Source organism: Gastrolobium bilobum, unplaced genomic scaffold (assembly GCF_033153095.1).
Source record: "Gastrolobium bilobum isolate Gb01-03AN ecotype WA unplaced genomic scaffold, APGP_CSIRO_Gbil_v1 utg16919, whole genome shotgun sequence".
NCBI classification, from domain to species: Eukaryota; Viridiplantae; Streptophyta; class Magnoliopsida; order Fabales; family Fabaceae; genus Gastrolobium; species Gastrolobium bilobum.
Genome location: NW_026897069.1, coordinates 112,972 through 133,412, shown reverse-complemented (window position 1 = coordinate 133,412; position 20,441 = coordinate 112,972). Strand labels below are relative to the sequence as shown.

Sequence of the window (20,441 nt, the reverse complement as noted above, 5' to 3'; positions counted from 1 at the left end):
GCGATATCAGAAAAAAGAGATAAAAAAACTAAGCCCCACATATTTTGACGTGTTTATCTCCTGTTAAGAAACTTTAAAACTTTTTCTTCAAACAAGAAAAGCAAGAAAGTTTACTTACATAAAAAACAAAAGTAAACACAGACTTCAGACATATCTTTTTTAGAATTAGTTTATCCAAAAAGGAAGAAAAAAAAAATACTCACATAAAAAATGGATTTTTGTTGCTTTTGGAAGGGACTATTTGACAATAAAAACGATAAATTAGAAAATCAACAGGATAATAATGAAGAAAGCGACATCCATCGACATTTTTATTCAATTACTGAATGTTATGTGAAAACCACAACTTGAGTGTTTGAACATTGACATCATAATGCTGTAGCCAACCAATTATATATGCTGCAATAACCTTGAACCTATCGCCAACAAAGAAACGAACATGGCACATAATATAGAGATCCTTGTGTAAACCAAGTATATCCAACACTTCAAACTTTGGTGCACTAAGCTACTAATTAAAGCTAATAAACTATTAACACATAGTTGACACAGTAATAAACGATATATTTATTAATAAGAATTTATGATATGTCAAATTAATACTTAAATGACTTAATGCGCTCAATATAAATGGACTGAGTTTACTAAACAATCTCTATGTTAATATATATTGGCATCATTAGTTGAAGATCTTGATAGTGCCTTCAAAGGGAGAGTACTATGATGAAAATTCAGTAATCTGCTTTGATCTGCATCTCTCGGCGATGGGTTGTTATAACTTATGACTATCCTCATCTGTATATTTTGTTATGACTCTGTGATTGCTATAGTTGTTAATTTCAGCTGCAGCGGCAGCAGCAACAGTGTGAATGGAAAGCCAAGGCTCCATTTCAGAGATCACATATGGCCATATACCCAAAGATACCTTGCTGCTGAAGCTCTTGAATTAGCAGCAGATGATATGGTTAATTCTGAGGGTGGTGGAGCTGAAGAAGATGGATGTGCTAATGAGGCTTGTTCAACTTCTAATGGCTTGTGCTGAAGCTGTGGCTTGTTGCACCCATAGTGAACATTATGGATGCAGTGAGGGACCAGCAAGGGCCTCTGGCTCTGTACAAGAGAATGGAACACTTGTGCCTAAATAACCTGAAAGGGAATTAGTCTCACACTTCAAAGAGTGTATAAATACCTTGTAAAACCTGAATATATATATATATATATATATGGATTCCATTTTTCTCATATTGCAAAAGAGAATTATCTCTAAAAAAAAAAAAAAACTATGTATCGTAGGTAGTATGTAGTTATAATGGTAAAATTATTATTTTTCTCTCCGCCACGTCAGCGTCAGCTAACAATATCTGAGAAGAGAGAAAAAAAAAACTTTAATATTATAACTATGTATTACTCGTAATATATAATTTTTTTATTTTGCAGGAGAGATTTTCTCTTCCAGCAACATAAAATAATGATTACCTTATATATATATATATATATATATATATATATATATATATATATATATAGGGAAAAATTTCTGCAGCCACTTTAGATAAAGTTGTTTACAGCTAGCCCTTTTTAACTAAGTACGACAGGTCGTACATTAAAAATGCATTTTCTCTCACCGCCACGTCAGTCGACAGTGTCCGAGGAGAGAGAAAAAAAGAGCAGCTTTATTATTATAACTAAGTAACGACCGGTCGTACTTAGTTAAAAAAGGTAGCTGTAGATAACCTTATCTAAAGTGGCTGTAGAAATACTTTTCCCATATATATATATATGTGTGTGTGTGTAAAATCATTTCTGCAGCCGCTTTATGTACATCAACGACAGATGTATGGTTATGATTCACCACATTTAATGTTTTCATCCTTTGTATGGTTATGATTTTCCGTATTTAATGCTTTCAAGGATATATATGGCAAATATTTGATTGCTGCACGTACAACATCTGCAGAAATATAAACCCCATATATATATACATAAGGTTCCATTTTTCTCATGTTGCAGGAGAGATTTATTTTCTATAAACAAATAAATAACTATGTACTACCCGTAATACATAGTTGTAATAGTAAAATTGATTTTTTTCTCTCCGTCACGTCAGCCGATAATGTTTGAGGAGAGAAAAAGAACAGTTTTAATATTATAACTATGTATTACCCATAGTACGTAGTTATTTTTTTTTTGTAGGAGAAATTTTCTTTTCCAACAACATAAGAGAATGATTCCCATATATATATATATATATAGAAAGAGAGAGAGAGAGAGAGAGAGATATGATAAATTTACACGGTGTAAGAATAATAAATCTTACACTCAATCTTAATAATTGATTTCCATCCATGAAATGACTGTAATTAATTGGATTATTCCCATTAATTAATTATTAATTCTCAATAAATTATCCGTAAGATATCAAAAATCAGCGGTTAAGATTAAGTATAAGATTTATTATTCTTATACCAGTGTAAGAAGATCATGTCCATATATATATATGATTTGTCATGTGACCGGATCTAAGATTTGGTGCGGTCAAAAAATTATAACTATGTCTAAAGAATGTTTATCAATTTAGGTTGGGCTACTCTTGCCACTGGCACATAACTCAAATGGGGTGGATGGAGTGTAATAAGTTATAGGGAAATGATTGTCTTCTGTTACATAAATTTTTTATTTTCTCCTGTACAGACATCAGACCTCACGCTTTGTTTTTGTTTTTTTTTTAAAATTTGTGGGACCCATTTATATGTTTCAGTAGGTAAAAAAACATATCACCTGTGAAATAAGAAAACGCAATCCCTAAGTTATATCATCATGTAAACAGCAAAAACTAGGCTGCCTATTCAGCTTTCAAGTCTTGAGTTTAGGGTGTATTAGGACTGCTGTTCGATTCCATGTAATATCCAAAAAAAAAAAAAAGTCGTTGAGTTAAAATTCACTCGGATATTGTATATAAACTTTTGTTACTATTGATTAAAACTTGTCATATAGATTTAATACATCACTTAGCATATTGACTAACAACACAAATACAACAATACATGCAGAATATATAATAGAATAATACAACAATTTTGTTTTTGTTTTATTAGCTGTTTAATAACTAATGCTCACTATTAAAGATTTTGTGATATTTTGATATTCATATCTACAATAACACAAAAGGAACGACCCTCTAGTTTTTTTTTTTAACTTAGATTAAGGATCCATTTGTATGTACTTTTGAAAAAAAAAGAAATTTTTTATGCCTTACTTTTTGTAAAATAATTTTTTCTAAAAGTTATAACTATTTTACGTTTGGTTGAAAAATATGAAAAATACTTTTAAATAAAAAAGTTATTTGAGTGCTTTAAAATTAATATGCACTTTTCATATCTAAAATTACTAAAAAGAATACATACTAATAGTGAAGATAGTGGGGGAAGTGGTTGGAGTGAAGCTGAGATAAAATAATTATTTTTTAAAATATTTAACTTTTAATTTTTTTTTAGAAGTAAGGAATAGGAATTTATGTTATTGCTCAAATTGCTTGTTAAGTAATTGTACTATTTGAATAATTAAATAAAGCATTATTTTTTATGCTACATTGTCCCTTATTTTTTAATTAATCAAACCGACCTTAATTTCACAAAACGTGTGTTTTTCTTTGGGTACAGATCGAAGGAAGGCTTAGTACTGGTGATGACAACTGAATGATTTAGATTTAAATTTAAATTCAAGGATTCTCTCGTTGTTATCATTATCATTTCAATGACTATATATGACTGTTGTATCCTCATTCTTTTACACTCTAAATTACCATACCAAACATCAATATCAATATCAAATAGAATGAATGACTGTTCTGTTCTATTATACTATACAAAACATGTTTAGAGCTAGCTAGAACGATTATTTCATTAACTTTTTCATTCATTCGCTTGATATTCATACTAGAATCATTCATGCAGTTAGTTCATAAGTTCCTCACCAGAAAGAAATGGAAGCATGTGTGATTTGTGACATGCTTCAGCACAAGCAACAAGAAGTTGAACAAGTCAAATTCTGTTAGCACATCCATTTTCTTCAGCTCATCGTATCACTATTCTATATCATAGTTAACCATGCCTCCTCTACATCTTCATCTATATATCAGCATCAGCAGCAAGGTATCTTCAAGTTAAAGTCCATAAGTGTCTCTGAAATGGAGCCTTACCAGGCCATTCACACTGGCCACTGCACCAAGCCCGGCTTTAGATATTACTTGCTGGATGCATATAAGGTTCTATTTATAAGACGAGGATCCAAGTTGAATCACTGCTTTACAATATGGGGCTTATGGGGATAGGCATATACATAGCAACCCATTGCCGAATGATGGCCTTATATAATCAAGGCCAATTACTAGATTTTCATAAAGGAACTCTCCTTGAAGCTACTGTGAAAATGAAGAGAAATTTCTAAATCTCTATATATACCAAATGGTGGTGAGAATAGAGGTGGTTATTTCTTGTGGGGATGTGATCAAGGTTTCGCAAAGATCTTTTACATTGATTGTTATCTTGCTGAGATGTAGACACCATAGTGAATAGGTGTCATTGCTGTTCTAGAATATGGACTTTGGAGTTGAATTGGATACGAGTACGACAATATATATCTAATGTTGCAATTGACCGAATATGTTTGTTGATTCTGCAATCATAGGTGTTTTTTTGTATGTCCAAGAGTTTTATAAATGTAACTGTAACACCAGTTCATATATGTATATATTATTTTAGGAGAAATATTATACTTATAACATATTTTGGTTTACAATATCTAACGACTATATCTTAACCGTTGATTTTCGCCAGTCAATGGTTATTATTTTCATAAATTAATTAAACTCACTAATTAATTATTAATTCACAATAAATGATAACTATTCATTGACGGAAATCAACAGTTAAAATATGATTGTAAGAGATTGTAAACGAAAATATGTTGTAATAAGTATAACCTTCTTCTTTTTTTAGAAGACCACTTTTTTTTTTTTTCAAAAAAATATTAAATGGTATGAATGTGTTTTGTGAAATAATTTCGAGAAAAGTAAATAAATTTTGTTGTTGTTCATCCTTGCTTTCTATTTTCTCTTTAATCATGATAGATTATTGAACAATTGGTAATAACTTTTGTCTAAAACTTTTTGTATCAAACAACATTTTCGGTGTTTAAGAAACTGTATATAAAAATAGTTATGCACCCACAAAAGGTAGCTCATGTTAAAAAAAATAAAATGCTCGAACAAGTGGTTAATAAAATTTGAAATTATAAAAAATTCGTGTCATAGTTTTAGATTGAAAGATCGTGGAAAAACTCTCTAAAAAAATAGTTATAAAAGTTGATATCTAAATAATATTATATTTTCAGATCACAATATTATCCTCTTGTCAGGTAATGACTTTTGTAATAATGGGGGCTTGGCTGCCTCAATTTTTATTTTGTTTTATTTTTCAAAATTCACTATACTTCGTGTAATTTTCTCTTCCAGTAATTTATTTCTATCCTTTTAAGCCCCCCCCCTTTATCATTTTAAATAAAATAATCGTGTTGTGATACATATTTATTGAATTTTTTCATTCTCTCTATCATAATACTTTTTCTTTTTCTTCCCTTTTAATTTTATGGAGGAAAAAAAATGTAAAAAAGCAATAAATATATACAAAAATATAATTATTTCATTTAAAATAATACACAATTATGTTCTTTAAGATGATAAATATTTTTTTCTTTTTGAAAAGTAATAGATAATTGTGGAGTGGTCACAAGGCTGTGGAGCAAATTACAATGGAGTAAAATTACACTCGAGTGAGGCGACGAATATATCGGAGTGCAATTATGTGAACATACTTCTATTATTATATTCAGATACAATTTATTCAGATAAAATTTATTGTAGTTTCTGAGAACGATATTATGAGTTTTTCTTGATCTCTACGTTTACGGAACATTGCTTCGTCGCTTGGTCCAAGCTATCGTACTCTTCAATATATACGTCCAACTATTTATTTAGAAAATGTATAGATACTTCTGTGTTGGCCGGTAGCTGTATGACTTTTTCAAATACTTGTTTAAATGAAAACGTAAGATTAACAATGGTCTAAAATTGAAATAATAAATAATTTCAGGAATTCTATATTTGAATGTTCACGATGATCATATGAAATAATTAGAGGGTAGCTCAAGAAAACCAAAAAGAAAGCAAAATACTGAGGAGAGAGAAAATGATTTTCATTATTGCAAAACTGAATCTATACAGTACAAAGGTGATACACATATATAAGCACTAACACGTGCATAAAAAATAAACTAACAAAGCTAATTAAGTTTAACCAAATAATAGAATCTTCTAATTAACAAATTATCTAAACAGAATAAGTTAGGTATCTGAAGTGGCAACTGATATATTGTGATTGGTTGGCTATATATATGAGTTGCATAATGATTTTGCTTCATTTAAAGGTTTCTGAACTTGGGCTTTGTTATGGGCTTGATCTTTTATCTGATAGTTGCTGGACTTGGGCTGCATCACTTGAAGCTGAGAATTAGTTCTCGGGTATTATCCCCTAACAAGTTGGATTGTGGAGATCAAATAGGTTCAACTTGGAAACTATAGAAATGAAGGTTTTAGAGGGAAGAGGTCTTGTGAAGACATCTGCTAACTGCCCAGCAGAAGAAACAGGAAGAAGATGGATGAGTCCAAATCGAATTTTCTCACGGGTAACATGTCAATCGATTTCTATGTGCTTTGATCGTTCGTGTAAGACTGGATTGTGTGCAAGATACATAGCAGACTTATTATCACAATAAACAGAAGCTGGTTTTAGCAAAGGAATATGCAGATCATTGAATAGGTGCTTGAACCATTGGAGTTCACAAGACAAGCTCGCCAAAGCCATGTATTCCGCTTCGGTAGATGATCTAGATATGGTGGACTGCTTTTTAGATCGCCATGCAACTAGAGAGGATCTAACAAAGATACAAATGCTGGTGATAAAGCGTCGTGTGTCAGGACATGATGCCCAATAGAGTCACTGAAAGCATGAACATGAAAATCAAATTTTGCTGGAAAGAACAATCCAGTCGATGGAGCTCCTCTTAGGTAATGCCGAACACAAGTGGTTGCTGCTACATGTTAGTCAAGGGGACAAGAGCTGAGCTGACAGAGCTGTTAGACCGCAAATGAAATATCAGGACGCGTAGTGGTGAGATATAAAAGTCTCCCTACTAAGAGACAGTATGAAAAAGGATCATCATCGGGTTTGCCATTGGTTTGGCTAAGATGTAAGTTGGAATCCATTGGCGAAGTACAAGATTTTGCTGCTAGAAGGCCAGCATCCAAGAGAATTTCAGGTGTGTACTTGCGCTGATTAAGGTGAATACCTTTGTGGGAACATGAGAAACTGTTCAAAAAGAAATGACTTTACTCTCTGTATCTCTGAAGATGAATAGCCAGACAATACAATATCATTTACATAAACTAGTAAAACTATAAATGAAGCTCCATCTTGAAGGGTGAACATAGAGTGATCAGCTTGAACTTGTGCATAGCCCAGTGATAAAAGAGCTGAAGAAAGTTTGTTGTATCATTGGCGGCTAGCTTGGCGAAGGCCATACAAAGATTTGTTTAAACGACACACTTAATTGGGTTTAAGACCAAGTAAACCTGGAGGGGCTTCTATGTAAACCTCTTCACATAAATCTCCGTGGAGAAATGCATTGTCAATGTCGAGTTGCTCAAGAAGCCAACCCGTGGTTGCTGCTATGGCTAAAAGAATCCGGATTGAAGTCAACTTCGCTATTGAAGAAAAGGTGTCAAAGAAGTCTACGCCTTTAAGCTTTGTGAAACCCTTCGTTACAAGTCGAGCTTTATAGCGTTCAATCTCCCTAGTGGATTTGTATTTGATGTGGTACACCCATTCTCATCTGATAGGTGTCTTTCCATGAGGTAAGTCAACCACTGTCCAACTATTATTGAGTGCCAAAGAAGCTAACTCAGCATCCATTGCCTTCTTCAAATTATCACATTTCCTAGACTGTTTAAAAGTTCATGGCTTATCATGTGTGGAGACATTTAGACAGAAACTTTTATATGCTGAGGTACACAAGTCATAAGATAAAGCATTAGACAAAGGGTATTTAACAAAAGAGTTTAGAGAATTATTAGAAGACGAGTGAAGCCGCTAAGACAAGCAAAGACTATAGTGATAATCTTGTAGTTATCTTGGAGGCATACATGGTCGTGAAGATCGACATACATTAGGTTGAAGGTCATTTGGGTGAGAGTCATCTGTTTGAGGGTTATCTGTTTGGTCATTTAGATGGGTGTTATTTGTTTGGGCTTTGTCATTTGAGTGGATATCATGTGGACATGTTGGTGTTTGGAGTAGGTTCATAGAGTTGAGTTGTATGGGAAGAAAAGGTTCAAGATCAAGAGGAACAGAAAAAATGTTTGGTGAGGTGTGTATGGTATGAGTGAGAGGTTAATGAAAAGGAAACTGATGTTCTAGTTGAGGAAATGCCTTAGTCACATTTGGTAGGGGATCAACTAGCATAATTTTTAAATATACTTGCGCAAACTGCTCATTAAATCCTCTCAGAAACCTTATGGTCTAGTCTCTCTCACGATAAAGGCGCATTTGCTCCACAGGTCCACATTCACAAGGGATTGCTGTTGGGCAAGTGGCTCTTACACAGGACACATACGAAACACCTAGAGGGGGTGAATAGGTGTTCTAAACTTTTTCTTAGTATATCCTTAAATTTGTAAAGTTTAGACAAAGTTGAACAATTAAGTTCAATCACCACACCAACTAACTAGTTGACAGAAATCAATTTATATTACTATTTGAATTCAGTAAACAATTACACAATTTTTCTTCAGTCCCTATATGCCCAAAATAATTTTTCACAATGCTAATAACAATGTAGTAACAGAATGCGTACCTTAGCAATTTATAGAGTATAAAAGCAGAAATGTAATTTTCTTAAACAAAACAGAAAAATATTAACTCTGCTACAACACTTTTTAACCAGAAATCAGTTTTACTTTAAGTCTCTAAACAGAATATCCAGAAATTAAATCAGAGAGACAAGAGACACACGATATATCCTGGTTCACACCCACTAAGCCTAAGTAGGGTGCTACGTCCAGACTGAAGTCGCTGCAGATATTTTATTTATCACAAGTGAACCTGTTTTACAAACACGCGTCACACAAGCAATCAAACAAAATATCAAAAACCTTCCTAGTGCCTACACTGCTCCAAGCTTTGAGAATACTCTCAAGCCGAACCTACGGAGTTCACCAACTCCTCTCACACAAGAATCCACTCTCCTTAGTGGATTCTTGAGGCTCCAAGCCTTGAGACTCACTCTCAAGCCAAGCACAAGGTTGCCAACCCACACGGTTGCACCCACACACCTATGACAGATTTACAGCACGCAACAACTCCACTTTAACAACCAATACAATATCTCAGATTTATAACAGAAAATTTATCAACCTATTACAATGTCCTATCACACTTGATATATCAAATAAGGCACAACAACAAGCTCCAAAATGATATGATGTATGCAGAAAATTTAGAGCACAAGTATATGTATCACAAACTATAAATTTTCAGCAATAAGGAACTTGTATTTATTTATATCAAGTATCTAAATGATGGACACTAAAAATTCTGCTTTAAACAGAAATTATCACACTATATCCAGAAAAATCAGAATTGTAATTTCTCTCAATATTTCACAAAAAATTCAGAATTAGTTCTAGATAAATCTTTTAGTAATAAACCACAAGAAATATGAATTTTAAGCACAATATACCTCAATTAAAACAAAAAATTCACATTTAATATTCCAACAATAAAATTTTTAGAACTATTCAAGATTAGGCTTCTAAACAGTGAATCTCACACAAAAATCTGAATTAACACAATGTATAACAAGCTGTAAAAGTAAATTCAGATTTGATATTTTTAATCAATATTTCACAAAAATTAGAAACACAAATCCTATACAAAGAGCATCAAGAATTCTAAAATATTCACTTAAAATCAAAACAGAAAAATCAGAATGCTCACAATATATCAAAAAGAAAACTGAAAATTAATTCAACAATATCAAGTTTCAAGAATATACCAAAGGATGATCAAAACAAGAATTAAAATATTACCTCAAGAGATCTCAAATTTTAACCAATGTAAAACAGAAAGTGTGGTTAGGGTTCTTCAACCTTAGTTTCAAGAATCTTGAATTAAATACTTCCAAATGGTTGAGAACTTATCAAAGAGCAGAGACGATGAGAGCTTTGAAAATATTCTTGCTTCCAAAACTATTGAGAAACTTTTGAAGAACACTGATGATGATAGAGAAAACGAGATTGCATTTTTTTCCGAGAGCGTAAAAGAAAAAAATGGGTACTATGAAAGTCTGAAAGATGTATATGTTGAGAAAGTTTCTCTCTCTTTTTATTATTATATACAACAAAATTCTGATCACTTTTCGATTTACGGGAAAGTTGCAATCGATTGCTTTTTACACTTTTTATAAAAGCTACTGATGGGTTTTATATTTTTATATATTAAAACCAAAAGTTTAAATATATATATATATATATATATATATATATATATATATATATATATATGTATCTATTAATCTCATGTTGAATGAGATAATTATCTCATGCAACAGAGATAAGATTGTGGAGTCCGTTATTTTTTCAAAAAAAGAAAAAGAGAAAAAATAATGGACCCCACTATTTTATTTCTATTGCGTGAGATAATTATTTCATGCAACATGAGATAATTATTTCCTATATATATATATATATATATATAAATCAATCAACGTAACAAATTGTGAAAAGAATGCTGTAGACATAGATTTTTGTTTCGTTTCTTTTTATATATATATATATATATATATATATATATATATTACTTTTAATTTTTGGTTTTTATTAAAATAAATTTTTAATTTACTTTTTTTTTTATTAAAACAGATTTTTAATTGATTTGGATTATATTTTTAAAGACATGTTTATCTAATTTTTTAATTTTTATTAAGTCACTAAACATAGCTAAATACATGTTATGCAATGAAATGCAATGGAGCTTGGAATCATGCTCAGTGATATATCTAATGTGTTACAAGAATCTAAAAATTATCTAACCCGAAACTTTAGCATCTTCAAAATGAGTTCTTCATGCTTTGACTTCATCAAAACCATTTAGGCATAACCTACTTGAATTTAGGAGGTCCTTCAATTGCAGGATTGGGGAGAGTATTCAGATTATCTAACTCGTCCCGCATTATTTTCAACTGAGTGAAATATTCACTTACAAATTTATCACCTTGAAACAACTTGTAAATGTCTTCTTGAAGATCAGAGATGAGAAACATGTTTGGTTGTGGAAATCGATCATGCATGTCTCTCCATGAGTCAGAAGCCTTCTCTATCCAAAGTATGGATTGAGTAATAGTCTGAGTAATAAATCTATGAATCTATCCTAGAACTATGGTGTTACAACGATCCCAAGCTTCCTATTTTGAACCATAAACTTCGGGAGGAGGATGATTTTCATTGACAAATCCAAGTTTGTTCTTGGATCTAAGAGCCATCGGCATTGCACGCCACCAGGAATGTTAATTACAACCATTCAATTGTGGAGTCACCAAGGTCTGTGACAGATTTTCGTTCGGATACAAGTAATAAGGATGAGCTGGATTAGTTAGGTATTTTGGCAAAGGAGCTTGATTCTATAGCCATGATAACGAACAAAGTACGAAGAACTGAAAGAAAGATAGCTAGACTGAAGATTATCAGCGGAAGAACATGATTACCATAGCCCAAAAATGAGCTCTGCTACCATCAAGAAAATGAGAGAGAAAGTAAAATACTCAGGAAAGAGAAAATGATTTTCATTATTGAAAAACTAAATCAATACAATACAAAGGTGATACATATATATAAGCACTAACATGTGCATAAAGAATGAACTAACAAAGCTAACTAAGCTTAACCAAATAACAAAATCTTCTAACAAATTATCTCAACAGAATAAGTCAGGTATCTGACGTGGCAACTGATCTATTGTGATTGGTTGGTTGTATACATAAACTGCATAATGGTTTTGCTACATTTAAAGGTTTCTGGACTTGGGCTTTGTTATGGGCTTGGTCTTTATCTCATAGTTGTTGGACTTGGGCTGCATCACTTGAAGCTGAAAAATTGTTTGTCGAGTATTATTAGCTATAACTTTGTATGACTCTCTTATATGTCAACTGAATTATCATTGAAAATTAAATTGACATCGTGATATTAAAATATAAGTTAATATTTGTAGAATTTTGGTTGTAAGTGCGTAAATACCTCGTAATATAGAGATGCAAACATTCTCATTAAAAAAACACTCACCCCAAACACATGAATCAATTGATAATGAATTATTTCAATTTAAACAGTGATCTCAAGTCCCTGTCCCGAGAATGCAATATGTTGTTAATTATTTTGCCCAAAATTATTTAAAAAAATTAAAATAAGGGGATATTTTGTGGTTTCATCTTTTCCTCTTGCATGTCAACTTGCGGCAAGAACCATGCGTTTCTTACTTGACTTTTAAACAAAATATGATTCTAAACACATCATTGACAAAAGCCCCAATTTTTAATAATTTGTTCATATAATTTATGATGCTTGAAAATTTTCAAACAAGAATAAATATAAAAATCGAAAAACTTTTGTTAAAGTTCTCACGTAAAAATCCGATTTTAATGCAATTGATAGAGGGTGTATCTTCTTTATCATGTTCACGAATTATTGAGACACAAATCAAATATCAAATTTAGATATATGATATAAGAATAAAAAAAATTAATGTAGGAACCATAATCCAGCTGAACAAAGAGACAACTACATATAAAGGTAACATGGTATTAAAATGGCAAAATATGGTTGGCATCAACATGAACAAGATTGATGATTGCATGAGGAAGCTATATGTGTTTCAATATCACAAATTCTTCACCGTTTGGTTGGATCTGAAGTTCTTAGGGAGTACTCGAGTGAGTTAGAAGCCTTATCAAGTACCGAACTCAGTGCCTGGTGAACAGAACTTGCAATGAGTTGACATGTCTCAATATTGCTACAGCAAGTATAAACAAACACATTCTTCACCCTGTCTCCCAAAATGGATAGTTCTGTTCTCACCAATTGTAGTTGAAGTGCATCAAGTGTTTTTCTTAGCTCAGATAGTAGCTCAGGTCGATAATCACAACAAACAGATGCCTTATAAGACATTGATCCATATCCTCCTTCTTCATCATCATCACATGGTTCTACTTTCACTTCATCAGTGTCCATTGGGATTAGAAAACCTTTGCTTGCTTCAGCTGCATTCTTCTTCAATTCCTTTATTTGACTAATAACTTCTCCCAGTAATGTTGCTTTATCCATCTAAGAATAACAGTTGACCCACCAAATCAAAGTCAACACAAATGTTTTCTCAAAGAATAAGGAGGATTATTGTTGTAAATAAAATAACAAGTGCGTGCGCTGTTCCTTCCTCGTATTTAGCAAACAAATTAATAAACTACAAATTGGATAGCCTATGTTGACAGCTAAAATCAGATTATCAAATCAACACATCTAGAATTGGTCTAGGATCATTATTATTATTTGCACTAAACACACCACAAAGACTATCCAATTTTACGAAGACAGAGATGAAGATTGATTATATACTATCTTATCCTTATACTTTTACAAAAAAATTATTATCAAAAATTTCTTGAACTTGAAGTATCAATATTGTACGGATCCACTTTTAGTTCGTAACCTGTGATCAGATAAGCTTTAATATCATGTAAAGCAATTCAACTAAATCGCTCAAGCTGGTAAGGGAATGTGGGGGCTGTTCTTATTTTACCGGAGGGTTTTGGATTGGCCCCTCCCGATCATATTTCGCCTGAACTAAAAGAAAAGATAGGTAATCTGTCTTTTCAAAACTATCGTCCTACAGGGCACTCTGGTGGGATCCTTACGGACAGAAAAAGATTGCAGTCAATTTGCTAATGATCGAGTGACATTGCTTTTTGGCTCCAACCAAGGAATCCCTTAAATACGATTCAAAATGGATCTTGTTCTATCGTTTATCAAAGATTTCTCTATGAAAAATATGAAGTGTCTTCAATAGTTTTATATTATATTTTTCTCTAACACGATTATAAGTCAAAAGCCAAAGAATTGAATACTCTTACAAATTATATATGATGATCAACTGCAGAAAAAGAAAAGCTTTTCCAATAGGAAGAAAATGTTAAGAAAAAGCCATGAATTTACCTCTTCAGTGGAAGGGACAAGTCCACGGAGTGTTGCAAGATGGCCATTAATTCTCTTCCTTCTCCTCTTTTCTGCTTCACTATGTCTCTTCAAAGCCGCTAAAGCTTTGGGCTCACAAATATTTTTCTGCCCTATAATTGAAGGTGACCTCAAAGGTTCTCCCTTGTCAATATTTACCAACCCACCTCTTGAAATCCAATTTAAAGCACCTGAAGTATCCGATGTGGGATTGAACACCCTCGAAATATCAGAGCCAGAAACCATGGTGTTGAGCTTTGTACTTGCAGTCATGCTGCTTCAGAAAACACAAGGTGATGGAAACGAAAAACAGATAGATATTATGAAGAGGGAAGCTTAATTTGGGAAAACTGATATTTTTGTTGGGGTTTGTAATTAATCATATATAACTTCAATTATGCAAGAGGACAATGTTGTAGACGATGATCAGTTAGAAAACATGCACATTTTTGTTGATGATGTTTTTGATCAAGTGCTTCAGGAAGATAAAGCTGATCACTACTGTTGAAGATGATCTCATATGGAGGAGAAACAAAGGCGTGATGCTTCCTCTATTTATAGTGTAATACTGCCGTCTATGCATGTAGGATACCATAAGAATATTCCTCGTAATAGATTTTTGGATTTGTTTAATTACGAAGCGTGTTTTTTTTATTAAATAATAAAAGTGGTATTTTTGGGAAGGGGGCTGAACCTTTAGCCATCACTGTTCCCCGCACTCCGGATTAGTCCCATAGTCGGCTCAAAGAGTCGAAGCTCGTGGGATACAAGAGGGAGCCAACTCATTTCAAATAGATAATTAGAGTTGGGTAACTCCAAAAAATAAAAGTGGTATTTAAATAAGATTACAGTTAATTACAAAAACGTATTTTAATATCATCATCCTAAAAAAATATTACCCAACTTTACCGGAGGCATGCTTTACTCTTGCAACTTGCCAGCACGGAAGCACCTAGTGGCTTTTTGACCGTAATAGTTCATTTTTTAAAGAGTTTGACTGAAGTAAGCTTTTATCAAACTTATTACCCAATTAATGCAGAGAAACGTGACACCTGATATGTTGCGTCTAAATGTGGTAGCTTACCTGCTTGCATGTGAGGTGCCACGTTTCTTATCAACACTAAACGTGACAGGTAGGTTACCATGTTTAAACGTGACATGTTGGGTGCCACGTCTCTCTGCATTAGCCTGATAATAAGTTTGTCCAAGAGCTTAATCCGATCAATTTTTTTGAAAAATGAATTGGTACGGTCAAAAACCCCACCTTAGTCATCATTAACAATGGACATTTTAAATAAAAAATGATTTTTAATTTATCTAAAAAAAATAAATAGAATTTTTTCTTTTTTCTTGGTTAAAAAGTCCATTTTTATCACTACACGATTAGTACCTAGGATATTTTCGAGTTAACTTTTTTATTTGAGATATTTCAATTGGTTCATTATTTTATGACTAGTCCGATTCGGAGCAGGTTTCGAGATTAAGATTTTAAACATCTCCCAAAGACGATATTGGAGAGTATCGAATACATACTCTCACCTCTCAGTTCTCCAGCTCCAATTGAGCTACGTACCATCATTTGGTATTTTCGAGTTAAGTTTTGTATTAATTGAGTTTAACTTTTTTTGTCTAGCAATTTTAAAGAGAATCCCCAAATCAGTTTGCTGCATTTAGCAAAATAATTTTTTAAATATTAGCTCAAGGTTCAAATGATCAAAATCCATTTAGTTTTGTTTTCATTTATCCAATTTGTTATCAGTCGTACTTTTTGCAATTTTCCTTTTCACACAATTGCTTTAATTTATATATGCTCTTATTAAACAATACTGCGATGCTTTTTTCTTAAAAAGCAATTATATTTAATTGCTTAAATCTTATTTTTACAAATTCTTTACAGAATGTCCATGCAAGTCATTAGATGAAATCGATTGTATTTTTTAAATGGTCCAAACGGCTTGTCCATTTTGAAGTTAATGAAGTAATTGTGAGGATAAGTATGTATCGTGTTATTTCTAAACTTATTTATCGTCATTTACATCATGATTTGATTTTTTAATGCATTTGTCTCTGAAAAAAAAAAGTATAATACTCTATAATGCACTGATACTTCAAAATACCAAACGTGTTGTATCCGACATTTTTCGACACTCTGACACTTTCCGTCACTCCCATATAAGTTTCAGAGACTCAAAAAAAGGTTTGAATGTTGCGTTTTGTTGTATTTTTAATTCCAACTATTTGATTCGTTGAATTATGATTACCAATTTATTGAGTTTAATATAAATATTTGAAATATTTTTTCTTTTGAAAATTGATGGATATTATAAGTTTAACTTCATTTTTTTTTGTTAAATTATTAAATATTAAATATAATATATACTACATAAATAAAAAAAATTATTTAAATTTACAAAAAAAAAAAAAATATATTATTTAATATCGAAACATGTTCTAATATGTCAAAATATAATATTTTTTAAAATTAACGAATCAAAATATTATATCATATCTCATATTCTATCGGTGCAACATAAATAAGAGCTAAGATATTCTAACTACCTATTTTTTCTACTACCACTCCACTACCACTCTAATCACCATTTGATTAAAGGAAAAGTTGAATGAAGAGAGAGAAAAAAAAATAACTTTTGAATCCAATGGTGATTAAAGTGGTAGTGGAGTGGTAGTAGAAAAAATAGGTAGTAGGAATATCCTACCTCCATAAATAATACTTATAACAGGTTTTAAAGAGATGCAGCATTTTTAAATGGGAAATGTAAGTCTGTTGGAGAAATAAAGTTTCTCCATACATCCGTGTGCCAGCTTTTTTTTTTTCAAAAAAAAAATTGTCGGCGTCACATATTTGTCTCAGCTGCATATAATACAGTAATGCACTATCTCTAGTAACATGAATTTGTAACTCTATTTTTTTTTATTTTTTTTGTAAACAACTCCGTTTTTAAATATAAGTAAACGTATTTTGGTTTGAGACACTTTTAAATCAGTGAAAACTTTATTATAGGTAAATGAAATTAATGTTTTTCATGTTATAGGAGATAATTTTATCTCTTACACAAACATAATAGCGTGTGAAGTCAATATTTTCTTTTTCTTTTTCTTCTTTTCACATGGACTCTACATACTTTAATATGTGTAGGAGATAAAATTATCTCCTATAATATAAGAAACATTAATTACTAAGTAAATATAATATTTTTATATTATTTTTTCCACCAAAATTACAATGAACAATAAGTAAGCCATGTCAATTTCAGCTATTCTTAACAAGAGCAGGGAAAAATATAGGCATGAAATTACCTACGCAAATAATAACTATATCAAATATCAACATTTGAAGTCAAGTTATAAATATTTGTAGGAACTTGTGGTAATTGACATCTTAAATTATAGAGCCCAAAATATACAGACCCGTGATTGACTGAGTTACTTTCCAGATGTGATGCACCAAAAAACTTCTCCCATGTGATGTTGAGAATCTCGACAGTACCTTAATTCCTAGTCAAGCCAAGCAAGCTATAAAAAATAAAAATAAAATAAAAAATTGTTGCTTATGTAACATGTTATTTCCTTCTTCTTTTTTAGTGCTCTTCTTGATTTTTTTAATTCGCACTACTTGTCTACTTATTCTAATTAACCAGTTAAGTGTTAGTTTTTTAATTAGCCGCGCGGGGGAAACAAATAATGAAAGACATTGTTTACTAATTGCACGTCCCAACTTCTTTTTATACATTTTTTTCTGAAGTTTAAATGCAAATATCAAGTTATAAGAATAATGAGTCTTACATTTGCATCTGAAGATTTATCTAATTAATAAATTTAAATAGTTCAATGTAAGTAAAATTAATTAGTAAATATAAATATAAGTTAATCATTACTCAAATTTAAATAGAGAAACCAGAATATAAAAATGGGAAAAGTTTAAAAATTCACTTATGGTTTTGTTTTGAATTGCTTACTCTTATGCTCCTTTTTTAATCACTTACCCTTTATGCTTTTTTCTATCCAAATTCATTCTTAACAGTTAACATTATTATAAACTTTACAAATCTACTTATTTTATCCTTTTTAGAAGAAGAAAATAAATTAATAATAAAAAATAGAATCAAATATGTAGGAAACTTACAAATTGATTTCCAATATAAAGAAGAAAACACAGAGAGCAAAAAACAGACCAAATATACTAAAAACTTACAACAGTGATAAAAAAATACTAAAGTAAAAAGTAAAATAAAAATAGTCTTAATCAAAAAGAAAAACAATAGATTGAAGTAAAAAAATAAGACAAAAAAATAATAATAGAAGAAACAAAAAATCAGCATTGTAAGTTTATTTTCTTCTTATCAGAAAAGTAGATAAATTAATTTAATTTCTCACAGTGTCAAGAATGAGTTTGGATAAAAATAAAATACTATACGGAGTAAGTAATTTAAAGCAAAACCATAAGAGAATTGTTGAACTTTTCCCTATAAAATTATAATTTCTTACATTAGATATGGATTAGTACATATTCCTTTCAGAATTTTAAAGAAAAAATATATAGTTAGTTCTTTAAAAGTACACAAACATGATATTGATTCCTAAAAGTTGTAGAAATAAATTTGATCCCTTACCGTTTTTAGATAGATATCAATCTAGTCTATTCATTTATATTTGAATATATCGATTTGATTCTTAAATCAGTATCTCATATATTTTTCGGTGGCCGCTTTGAGTATTAAAAAAAATTTAACAGCCACTTTTTTTTAAAAGTGACTGGGAATTAGGGGTATAAATAAGTTAGGTTAGTCTAGATTTTGATTTAAATAGGTCAGATCTTGTAAAAAATATTGGGTCTGGCATGGCCTGATAGCCTATGTATGTCTCAAATTATAAGTCTGACCTATATATAATTAAAAAATAAAAGTCTTGGTCTGAGCCTATTAGCCTGTTTAAACTATTAAACATTTACAAGTAAAAGAATAATTAAAATAATATTATTTTATAATTCAAAATTATTAAAATAATAATATCATTTATTTTATTTAAAATAAATAATTAGATATAGACCGACTTGTAGGCTTAACATGTATAAAAAAATCTATGATTTGTTTTCTAAATAATTTTTTTCAAAAACCTAAACCTATTCTATTTTATTATTTATAATAAGCAAAATTTAACCAAATATAAACTAGTTCGTAGATTTTTATAGATTGACCTAACCAAATGCCTCAACTTTCAAATGTTTATAAAGACGCCTAGTAGGCTGTTTTAAATTCAGTTAAAGTCTTTTAAAACTATAATTAGATGACAGAGAATTTCAATTTAAAATCTAAAAATAAGAAATAACGTATTATTTTTTTAAAAAATAGAATAAAAATGAAGTCATTCTCAAGCGACATATACCTAACTAAACCTGTGTTGCATTGACTTTATTCTGTTATTCATGGAGGTACTTCCTAAAATTGCCCAGTGGCAGTGTGGCAGTGTGCACCTTTTTTTATTGTATATATTTGGTGCTAGATTCGACGCACTGAGAATTAGATCAATGGAAAATAATATATTAAATTGACATTTATATACAAAAAAATGTTTACGTTGTTGCTCGTGAATTATTCAGTACGTCGCTTTCCTTCCTAAATAGAAGGGAGAAAAAATCGGTTCTTAATTTTTTATGCCATAAAGAAGTAACAACTTCATGCAAATAATTAAGAAATATTAAGTGATACGTCTTAGTATAATACATTTCGGTATTCTATGTTTGACGAATGTGATGAGGTCATGTTCAAAACGCTATTTCAGGAGATAAGATGAAAGGGACGTGTCAGTCGCAGTTATATAATGAAAGCGATTTTTCTGATATAAAACTCTTACTTGTTCGCAGTTATATTTTATCATGTCTTCACAGCCTACGCCGGCAGCTATAATTAAGTGTTCTCTTGTCATAAAAAAGAGAACTTCACCTTATATTTTTCATTTACAATTTGCGGAATGCCACAATTATTTATTTTTGCACTTAGGGGGTGTTTGGTTCAAGTTTTTGGAGAGGATTACC

General features: G+C 31.1%; 1 protein-coding gene across 1 annotated transcript; it reads right to left on the bottom strand.

Annotated features, from left to right (window-relative positions):
- Window positions 1–13,054: 13,054 nt before the first annotated feature.
- On the bottom strand, window positions 13,055–14,635 carry LOC133303828 (transcription factor bHLH30-like). The gene is made up of 3 exons (XM_061503796.1): window positions 14,372–14,635; window positions 13,241–13,486; window positions 13,055–13,132 (listed from the first exon to the last, which is right to left on the bottom strand). Exons 1-3 carry the CDS (start codon window positions 14,633–14,635, stop codon window positions 13,055–13,057), a joined length of 588 nt encoding a protein of 195 aa, XP_061359780.1.
- Between the last annotated feature and the right edge of the window lie 5,806 nt (window positions 14,636–20,441).

Bases quoted from the DNA above. Each gene is read 5' to 3' on its own strand.
- LOC133303828 (XM_061503796.1), bottom strand. From the start codon at position 14,635: ATGGTTTCTGGCTCTGATATTTCGAGGGTGTTCAATCCCACATCGGAT. The intron at 13,487-14,371 runs GTAAATTCATGG...TGTTATTCTTAG, and splicing joins TTGTCCCTTCCACTGAAGAG to ATGGATAAAGCAACATTACT. The intron at 13,133-13,240 runs GTGAGAACAGAA...TCTGTTCACCAG, and splicing joins ATGCACTTCAACTACAATTG to GCACTGAGTTCGGTACTTGA.